This window comes from Anneissia japonica, unplaced genomic scaffold (genome assembly GCF_011630105.1).
Source record: "Anneissia japonica isolate Jap-2015-1 unplaced genomic scaffold, ASM1163010v1 scaffold724_len3256291_cov202, whole genome shotgun sequence".
NCBI lineage: Eukaryota > Metazoa > Echinodermata > Crinoidea > Comatulida > Comatulidae > Anneissia > Anneissia japonica.
Genome location: NW_022744966.1, coordinates 3105746 through 3116913, shown reverse-complemented (window position 1 = coordinate 3116913; position 11168 = coordinate 3105746). Strand labels below are relative to the sequence as shown.

At 35.3% G+C, this 11168-nt stretch overlaps 1 protein-coding gene across 1 annotated transcript; it reads left to right on the top strand.

Moving 5' to 3' along the window:
• The first annotated feature begins 206 nt into the window (after positions 1-206).
• Positions 207-10208, top strand: LOC117119828 (cilia- and flagella-associated protein 53-like). Its single transcript, XM_033264776.1, has 7 exons — positions 207-448; positions 4510-4739; positions 5548-5721; positions 5871-6174; positions 6721-6939; positions 8026-8242; positions 9162-10208. Exons 1-7 carry the CDS (start codon positions 380-382, stop codon positions 9506-9508), a joined length of 1560 nt encoding a protein of 519 aa, XP_033120667.1. The 5' UTR covers positions 207-379; the 3' UTR covers positions 9509-10208.
• The last annotated feature ends 960 nt before the right edge of the window (positions 10209-11168 follow it).

The window sequence follows — 11168 nt, the reverse complement described above, 5'->3', positions numbered from 1 at the left end:
ATATATATATATATATATGTATGTATGTATATTATTTTTCTTTCATTAGGCCTATTATTCTCGAAAAACAAAAATGTAAGAAAGTACCAGTCAGTCTGTTATGTACCTAATTTATGTTACAAAAATGTGATCTTTTCAAAAGTGTATTAAAGTAGTGGGGGCGCTATTGCACTTTACAGCCTAGCAACATGACGTCACTTAAACGCACTGCTGTATTGATCGCCAGAGGTGTTGGCAACAGTCTAGGTTGTTGAAGCCTGTTTGTTGATTAAGGCCTTTGTAGAATTCTTGTACACGTAAACTATCTGTTATATTGTCATATCGAAAGAACATTCTTTTGAGTTGATATTCGTTGTCATTTACGTGGAGAATATCAACCATGTTAGCTACTCAAAAACCCAGAAAAACTCGAGAGTTCACAGGCCCAACACCACACTCAGTTGCCATCGTAAGTATCGCCATCGGCCCTATTCACCTAGGCTAGGCCTCCTACTACTACTACTCTGGCCTATGCCTAGTGGTGTAGTCTCTAGGCTTAGTCTGTAAAGAATACTCGGCGTGACGATTGTGATGAATTATGATAACCATTGGAGCTAGCCAAGGCATAGCCCACAGTTAGCTGTGTTGGCTAGGCCTCTAGAGTCTCAGTCTAGGCCTAGTAGTAGTAGTAGGCTTGCATAACTAGGCCTAGCCTAGGCCCTAGGCCTAGCCCAGTTCTAATCTAGGCCTACACTAGGCCTCCTCCTAGCTAGGGCCTAGCTAGGCCAGTGGTGGTGGAATTAATTTCATCATTTTATTAATTTAGACCTAGCCTATGTCCGTATAGGCTAGGCCACGCCAAAATTGGTCCAGGCCAAAATATGTCCGGTGGACAGATTTTGGACGCCAAACTTTTGTTTGGCCGCTAAAATCTGTCCACCGGGTCGCTTTTAGAGGCTAAAATCGGTTCCCCTTGGATAAATTTGTAATGCGTCTTCTGCTGCCCGTAGGTAGGGTATGATTGTTTCTCCCTTGGATTGGAGGGAAGTAATGTAGGCCGGCGTAGAGTCGTTTCGGCCCTGAGTCGATTTGGCCTGGGTCGATTCGGCCCCAATTTTGTATTTTTGTCATGCATTACGGCCGCGGTGTATGGAGTGCCGAAGGTGTGGCAACAAATAATAATTTGATGGAACAAGTTGGCTAAGCAACATACCGTTTGTTAAACATGAAACTTAGGCTATATTACTGCAACATTATCAGATACAGTATTAATAAAGAGTTCATTGCAGTATCAAATGGAGTTACCTTACCTCTTTTTACAACGCAAATGTTAAGTTGATTGGTTTGGAGACACGTTTCTTTTTATCGTTTCCATACGATATATATTTGGATCATATTTATAAATGCTTCAATAAAATTTAGATTTATAAAATAAGTAGGCTTATAGTTAATTTAGCAGATTAGTTTGTCATAATTTTTTGTTTGTTTGTTTGTTTGTTGCATCTCCATTTACATTACCAAATGTTCTATTTATAACAATACAGGCCTATATAAATAAATTAAAGTATACGGAATAATGTGATAATGAAAATAAAGCAAATATATTATTGTATTCACAAGGCCGACAAAATCACTCATTGCGTAGAAATTAACTAAAGAAATAATTTGAGAAAAGAAACATTTTCAACAATTATGTTGAGGTGAAGCAGACACATGGTTTGTATCTTCTTGTTTGTTGTATTTCCATTATCGATACATATTTTGATTAGGCATGTTTATAAAATACACGAATAAATTGAAATAGTCAAATGTAGTTTAAATAAAATTTATAAGCCTACAATGTTAGTGGCTGTTTCAGGCTTCTTTTGATATTAAGTAAGCCGGAAATTTCACTCACAATACCTATTGTTGCATGGAAACTATCTATAAAAATTGGAAAGTAACGTCTACACAAACAGGTTTCCACTGTACTCTTTAGTGTGTAGCAGACATCCTTTGTACACCGCCTTCAGGAATGTGTGGGCGCACTACTGCAAAGAGTGAAGTAGGTCAGATAATAAAATTAGACTGGCTATTTTTAGGTGCAAACACATGCCATGGCAGTGAATGTGTACACGTGTGTTCACCTCTCGTCTATGGTTCCGATAAAAAAAAAAAAAAAAATATTCAACTTTGTTTAAGCTTTAATATTTCATTTACCGTATATGGACAGGGCCCCTGCCAGCAGGAGCGGATCCAAAAATGTCCACAGGGGAACCGAAAATGGGGCCGATCGAAATAACACCGCACTAAGGGGAGGTCCGCGAAATATTTGTTTTATAGACAGACGCTCGAATGTAACCTCTGAGGCATTTTGGGCGATAAATTTTTTCCCCTATTTTAACTTCCTCAAAGGGTGATGGGACTGAGGACGCCCCCAGCGCTGTGTAGGCTCGATCTCCATTTGACATATCTGGATCCGCCCCCGGTGGACCCATATTTGCGATTTGGATTAGGATGACGTACTGTTGTCTTTGTAAATTCTAAAATGATGACGATAATGATGAAATATTGTTTGAAGGTTTGCATGTTGAAGTAGTTGACGGTACAACGTAGATAGGCCTAGTTCTGAAAAGATTTTTTTTTTTTAGAATGTCTCATATGTTTGTTGATAAAAGAAATTAATAGCTGCGAAAACAAACATGAAATTCAGATATATTTGTTTTAACAATTAAAATAACACAACAAAACACAAAAGCCTTTATTTTCAAGGATCATTTAGAAATTGATAATATAATTCTACTGTCTTGTACACTTGACTTTTCACTACTGGGAACTGCAAGGAAAAAGAACATTGTTTTTGAATAACCACATACTGTAAAATTATACTCATACTAATTAAAATTTCTGAAACAATAACAATTGTAAAACTTAAATAATAATCATACTGAAAAATCCAAAAAAAGAAAAAGTATTATGTATAGTCAAGGTTCGTAAAAAAGACAATAAATCATACTAAAATGCACAAAAAAAAGCTCTTTAAAAATACAGAACCCAAATAGACCGTGTTAGTACTTGGCGCTCCATGATACCGCGGCTGTTAATTGCAATCGAAATGCTTACAAACAATAGGGCGCGACCACTTCTAGCCCGGGTTGTTTCGGCCCAGGGCCGAAACGACCCGGAACCATGTAGGCCTAGGCCTATGCTTCTCCCACACTTGAAAAATCTTTTGCAGTATCACTGACAGAATGATTCGTTTTGAGCTTTTGTGGACATGTTTTTTTCAAAACACATGATAATGCATTTATCAGGCCTAGGCCACACACAGCATGCATCATTTTTGGTGGCTAAGGTTTGGACCTAAAATGAAACACAAGACTGATTTATTGGTTTAGTACGACCCCACCTCGAATTTGCAATTCAGGCATGGTCTCCATATTTTAAAAAAGATATTATTTTATTAGAAAAATTCAGAGACGTGCAACCAGATTACCACCTAGTTTGCGTGGCAAGACTTATGAGGAAAGATTAAGTGCTTTTAAAATGACATCATTGGAAGATAGGCAACTTAGATGGGATATGATTGAAACATAAAATTTTAACAAATAAAGTAAATATTGATAGTGAATTATTTTTTAGTAAATCAGAATTTAGCACCACTAGGGGTCATGAACACAAACTGAAAAAGAAATATGTTCGATTAAATTACCGAAAGTATTTTTTTACTTAACGGATTATTAATACATGGAATGCTCTCCCTGCCAGTACGGTTGAAATTGAGCTAGTACAGTATCAGAATTTAAACGACAGTTTGAGAAGACAACAGAGGCTACCAGAAGGCCACTACTGGCCTGCCAGCCTCTTGCACCACTCATTTTAAGTGGTGTACGGTGAGTTACATGAAAATAAAGGGGTCAATAATTTCTTTGAAATGATTGCTCTTGTATTTCGTCGTGGCATTAAGCAAGCACACAACCATAACAAAACAAGGTAAAAAATAGACTAGTGCGGACCAACCCGCTTACCATCATATTGTTTAACTTCTTTTCTAGCGTTTGCACCAAAGAGTTTACTGGGCCTGAAGAGCGAAAATAACATACAATTTTTGTGGTTGTATACTCAATTAATTGCACACATAATGAATAAAAAAATATTATATAATAAGAGATAAGATATTTATCTATCATTTGATTAATGAACAAAACTAAAAAAATACAGGTTATAGCTGCACTGTGCCACAACAGGACCCCCGGAGGCATAGTCCACATTTCTAATTTCTAAGTTGAATGAGGACAATAACGAATTATTAATTTTTTATTATTAAAAATGAATAAAATATCAGAGACAGACTAATATAATATATGGCCTGTACAGGGAATATATCCTCCATGCAAAACTGTTTGGACAACAAAAATCTGTCAATTGCATTTACTTCCATTTTCTTCCTTCCATAAAGGAGCTTTACTGTCTAGGCTAGACATGCCATAATGTCACCAATGTCACTGGTTATTTGAAAATGATTTTCTAAGATATAATTATTCTTCTCAGAGAGCAAAATTCCCCAGCAAACGCCCTCCAGATCACCTAATTCTTGAAAGAAGACGTAAAGATGATTTAAGGGAGGAGGCAGAGTCCATCACCAGGTATAACAAGCTGTGTGACATGAAAAATGACTGGGAGAAGATTACGGACGTACGAATTCAAAAAAACACAGTGAAGGGCCGGGTGAACAATCTACTTCAACAGCAAGAGTTTAAATTAGAAGACAGAAGGGAAAGGTAAGACTAACTGCATTAAAGTTAACATCTATTCATTTATGATTGTGATAAAGAAACCTATATTTTTTATTCCTCCTATGGTGGAAGAGCACAGTAAATATTTCCTATGGTTTCTCACTTGTATGCTGGAGGGCTGAAATACATTTGTTTCTATTGCAATGTTTTCAACAAGATGAAGGTGGTAACTTAACAAAAGGAGATGAAGTATTCAAATTTTAGAAAATACATTATTTTTTATGGAAATTGCAAATGTGGCAAAGACAAGCCAAATCAGTCACTCGTCGCAAAAACCGATCTTGAGTTATTAATACAGTGTTAGAGAGTAAAATAATAGCTATAAAATGGTAAAATAATCATTCAAATCGGACATTTCATGAAGTTACAAGCATTTAACCACACAGCTGTTTAAAGAATAATATATGAGAAATCAGCCTTCAAAGTTTATGATTTTTCTCATGCAGAAACTATCTTTAAATCCTTAAAAAGTGTTGTTTTAACATTGAAAAGGGGGAAAATAACAGCATAGGATGGTGTGTAGATATATAAAGGTTAGTTTAGTGCAATAAAATAGATTTTTAAAAATTTGACGTTTTAGCATGTTTTGGCCATTTTCTCTGAAACACGATTTGCGACAAGTGACTGGTTTGGCTTGTCTTTGCCACAAATAGATTTACAACCTGAAAAAAATAATTAAATTTCGAAGTTATGTTTCTCTCCTCCTCTTGCCAATATACATTTGCTTCTTGACCAGTAATTGCAAGTACTGTATCAGCTTTGTATGTTTACTATTTCATCCTGTTTACCATAGATTAAGAGAACTACTAGCTACTGAGGAACGGCAGTACATTGCTGAAATGGAGGCCAGCCAGGAAACAATATTGGAACGTCAAGCCAAGATGAGAACAAGAGCAAAGTTTCTAAAGGAAAAGAGGGAAACTGAAAGACTTCAAGTTGTAGCTGAGAAGCTAGATCAAAGATGGAGGTATAATAACCTCAATTAAATTGATTTGTTCTTAATAAATTTCTAAGTTTCCACATACAATCTCATAAGTTGTTAGTCATTTAGAGTATTGTCTCTAAACCCAAAACATTCTTTACTAATTTTTTAAACCATTTTCCATAAATTTTCAGGGAGGAATGTGAAGAGCTTAGAGCAACACTCTCAAGACGTCACATGGATGAGGTATGCACAGAACGTTTTGCACAACTTCGCATGAAAGACGAGATGCACATGCAGAAGCTTGAAGAAGATAAGATGTATGCAGACCTCTGGGAACAAGACCGCTTGTCCAAGGCAGCACGAGAGGAGAAGGAGTCTCAAGAACAACATGAAAGAAATAGGGATATGGTGGAAACACTACAGAAACAAAAGGCTGCTCTTGAGGCGCAGAAAGAAGAGGAAAAAAGATTGAAGGAGGAAGAAGGAAGACTTTTGGTATGTAACTTTTGCAAGATGATAATAATGATGATGATGATAATTTATATATGTAACTACCAATTTTTATAGAATATAATATCAAGCAATTAATATACAGTACCATAATAGATAAGCAAAATTGCACAAATAATCAATTAGTGCATGCAATGAAAAATTAGCTGAGGGCCTGCAGGGCAATTCGTAAATTGATTTTCTATACTCAATTATAGCGACTTTGTATTATCAGTACCTTGATCATACAACAATATATTATTTGGCATTTTGTGTTTTTTTTTTAGAGAATTCAAATATTCATTGCATGGTGTAAAAACCCCTAAATAATCAGCTAAAATTATAAAATAATGTTCTTGAAATGACAAAAATTATCGTTATACTCCTTTGGGGGCAGAAGGGATCTCAGAAAAGTGTAGTTTTGTACATTAACAAGTGAATAAAACAACTAGATGGTCACATAGATGGTCTGTGAATAATACGGTAATGTAAATGATGATACCACAACCAAATGAGGATGACATAATACTTACCTTTGATTTTATTCTGTAGACTGAAGAAAGAGAACTCCGCAGACTGGAAGAAGAAGAAGCTCTTCGTGAGAAGCGTAGACGCCAAGCGGAAACTAGGCAAGTACTCAGTACGTCCATCAAACTAAAGATGAAGAAGAAAGCACGAGAATTGCAAGAAGAATTAGCGCTTGATATGAAGATCCTTGAGAAACTCCTGGAGGACACTCGCAATGAAGCACTTGAAGTTGCTCAGAGAAAAGTGAGTTGAAATAGTGCCCTCTAGTGGTAGGAATTTACACTTGGATAAATTGCTTCTGCAATACTTTTAATGGAATGGAACTTACAATTTACAACTAACTAATTAAAATAAGGCCAGAAATATATGCATGCCCCACAAACGTATGCACATTCAAGCTGTCAATATCATTGCTATTTAATGTACAATTTAATTTCCAATTTCGTTGTTTTTGTTATTTTGTTCTTGGTGTTTAGAATTTTTATTGCGTTTTTCATGTTTTGGGGTAGCTGACTCTTGAGTTATAGTAATTGGTTTGCTTTAGCTGTACCTGATCATTGTTTTGTTGTATTTTGTTATAATTGTGCTTTTTAGCTCCGATGAGTTAGCTCCCGAAACACTCGGCTGATTATTTAATAGATCTTTTTTGTATGGGCGGCTGTTAGGGCCAATGTACTCTACTGCCTCTATTATACTGCCCTCATTGGAGCTTTCAGGATTACGAGAACTTGTTTAGTGTTTATATGATCAAATAAATGAAAGAATAAATTGTTTATCTATCTCTAATTACTGATTCTATACTCATTTATTTTACTTCTTAGAATTCCTCTGTCTTACATGCATAGGTTTTTTTACTAGAACTGATTTTTGAGATAGATAAGTAAAAAATTGAAATAAAACTAATTAATTATTAGTGTAAAAAATGTGCTGGTATTGCTGATGTAACATTGTAACCATCAGTTATGCTAATTAAATTGTATGTAATTAAAAATTACATCTACATTTCTCTACTAAGAAATTAAAAGACTAAAACTCTTTCACTACATACCATGAATTGACATTCTAATTAAATAATAAATATGTATAATTCCTTGTGATAAACCAAATATTACTCACTTTTTTTTGTTGTTGACAGTTTCGCCTGGCTATAAGACAGGCTTCTGAAACTGTCAACAACAAAAAACAGTGAGTAATATTTGGTTTATCACAAGGAATTAAACATATTTATTGCTATTTGAAACCAGATGAAACTATTTACCCATTTAATTAAATAATATCAAAAACAAGTAAACAAAATATGTGAAAAACTCAATAAAAATTACTTTTTAGCGTGAATTAAGAGAGGAAGACAGAGTATACAGAGATTACCTTCAGCAACAGATGGCAGAGGAAGCAAGAAGAGAAAAAGAGATTGATCAAATGATTGATGAAGAAGTCCGTAAACAGTGGCAGAAAAGACTCGACCAATGGGCCAAAGAAAGAGTTGCACGTAAACAACTGATGGAAAATGTGCTTAAGGTTAGACACCAGCAAGTCCAAGAACGATGTAAGTGGGATACATTACCTTATTACACGTCTATTCATTCTATTATTATTTATATTACTTACGATAAAAAAAATTATTCAAATGAAATATCTGTTTGAGACATCTGACTAAAGGAGATTCAGGTCGAGCAGCTTATGTGATTCCACCCTTTGTTCTGATGTAGTTCTTTTTATACAATAGTACTGTAATGGTTGTTTCATTTTTATGCAGACCTCTCAAGTACTACAGAACTTCCGTAGTTAGGCCTATCTTCTACAGATATTTTTCCTAATTAGTGAAGTATAGAAATAAACAAAAATACTAAAGAATTTATCATAGGCCTAAACCCATAAATAAATTATTGTGAAAACTAAGAAAAAGTGGCCCGTAAATTTTCATCTTGTCCAATTTGTTTGAAATTTCACATTGAATTACAGACAATCGGGCCCAGGATATTAGGCCCATTTTCAGGACGATCAGACCCAATTTGAAAGTCAGCCCAATCGTCATGAAAAGTGACCCATAAATCTTTATACGATACAATACGATACTCCTTTATTGTCATTTTAACAATATGGTAATAATGAAATTAGTGTTAATTGATCCGATAGGCAAAAACAGTGCAATTCAGAAATATAAAAAGATCCTGCCCAGTTTGATTAAAATTCCGCAGATTCCAGCAATTTGAGCTACTTATATCTTGCACTCAAGGCAAATTACCGTATTAGGTGCAACATAATTTTTAAAGACATAGTTACGGAAATGCATTTTACACACTTGAGAAGTCTGATTATGCTACTTACGTTATACGGTTGAAATGATAAATGGATGAATTTGAAATCACCTTTATGTCAGGAAGTCTAGCCTGTCTAATTGGAGCAAGGCATTATTATTCTCCGTAGATTATTTTTAAATTGTGATTTTTTTTTTTTTAATTTAGTGGCTGCAAATTCTGAAGCCCAAAAGGCTGCGCAGGCTGAACGTGAATCCATGCAAGCTGCGATGGCAGAGCACAAACGTCTGGAAAAAGAGCACATTGCCAACATCCGTCACCAGAATCTAAAATACCAACAAGACCTCCTAGATCAAGCTGAATACATCAATTGTCAGAGAGAGATAGAGAAGGATGAAGACTATAGACATTACCTTAAGGGAATCGAGGCAGAGGCTAACTATCAAGCAAAACTAAAAGAGGCCCTCGCAAGGCCAGTAGTAGACAAAGCCCATCCGATGAGACGGGCTTACATGGAACGAATGAGTGCAAAAGTACGAGAAGATAGATTATAGTTCTATTTTAAATATCAATTTTAACATTTTGTAAATTATTGTAAATACTTTCTTTAGCTGATTATTATTACTATAATTATATACTTAATCAAATTGTGAAGTACAAAATTCTTGCATAAATATGTACTGTAGAACATAAATATTTGTTTCAAATCAATTTATTTGCTTTTGAAAAAAATAAATATTTGAATGGTAAGATGGATTACTACTTCAGTGTATGCATTATACAGCATGACATAGGGTTCTTTTGAGAATATAAACTTTTAAAAAGGCATGTCTTGTAAAACATACTAGTAGAGATGTGCACAGCATACCATAAGAATACTAGGAGTCAATTTTAAGCTGCCTTTTATATTTTAAATTAAATGTGCTGGCTTCTTGTACATTAAGTCACCTTGTGACTATGACAATAAGTTTATCTTATCCTACTTGCCTGTCAGTGTGGGCACTGAATTTAAATTTTCCTTATTCATAAATTTTATTTTACACAGAATGTTCTTAAAAATAATTCATAACTGGCACAGTGTATTGTCCAAATCCCAGCCACATTACTGTTAGTAAATCTGTTATAACACTACTTATCTTCTCAAAGCTTTCCTCTTATATAACATATGCCCAATTTTATATGTGAAGCAAACCCCACCCATGTTACTACAACTTGTATGCCATTTGTCATTAAAAGAAGTAGAAATCTTGTTAAGTCTCTGTTGAATGATTGCCAGAAATGATAGTACTGTCACCATGTTGGAGCTAATTTGTAGGAATGTTTTTTTATTGAATGTGGGACAACAAAAATGGAGAAGAGTTGTGAAAATGAGCATTGTACACTGTAATTACAATAGAGCTTTGTAATTCAGACAGTGGTAAGACCTGGGACCAGTAGACATAATGACGTCGCATGATGTTATGTATTTGCGCATGTGAAGACTGAATTCGGGTTCTCTGAAATAATTGGATTGGACTACTGCTACAGTACTACTACTGCTGTTGTTGCTACTGCTGCTGCTACTAGTTTAGTGCTACCACAACTAATAATACTACATCATTACATAGAGTACTACAGTGTTTCGTCATGATACCATGTGATACTACTCCGTTGCTATCGTTGCAAAAAGCGTTCAACTGGACACCATTTTCTTCACTTCACTTTAATGGTAAAATATTAGGTTTTAAAATGGCTATTCCAGAAAGCCTATGAAGTCATTCAGACGTAATGAACGTAACAAACGTCTGTTGACAACAGAGAGCGCCACCTGGCGTCGTGACGACTGTGGTACTCTATAGCAATACAGGACCACTTTTGAGACCGGGTTTCTCATGGTCTGGGTCCGGGTCTTTCATGGTCCGGGTCCGGGTTTTTCATGGTCCTTAACAGCTTTGGTTCCTAATTAGAATAATAAAGATAAAAGACATTTGTTAATATGGCACTACAGAAAAAAAAATAGTCTTTAATTGGAAGGGTCTTTAATTAGAGCGAGAATGCTATTATTACTGTAAGTGCCGCAGCTCCAATTTTTGGAGGCATCTGTGCAATGGTTATTTGAGGCTGTTATCAGAGAGTGGGACTTATTTCAAACTACTGGAGTAATACAATGTTACTCTGTGTTGTACCAGGGTTGTCGCCAGAGGTGGGGGCTGGGGGGCTATAGCCCCCCCCCCC

Excerpts from the sequence above, each read along its gene's own strand:
- LOC117119828 (XM_033264776.1), top strand. The coding sequence starts at position 380 with ATGTTAGCTACTCAAAAACCCAGAAAAACTCGAGAGTTCACAGGCCCA. Across the intron at positions 5,722-5,870 it reads AAGCTAGATCAAAGATGGAG|GGAGGAATGTGAAGAGCTTA; the intron begins GTATAATAACCT and ends ATAAATTTTCAG. Across the intron at positions 6,175-6,720 it reads AGGAAGAAGGAAGACTTTTG|ACTGAAGAAAGAGAACTCCG; the intron begins GTATGTAACTTT and ends TTTATTCTGTAG.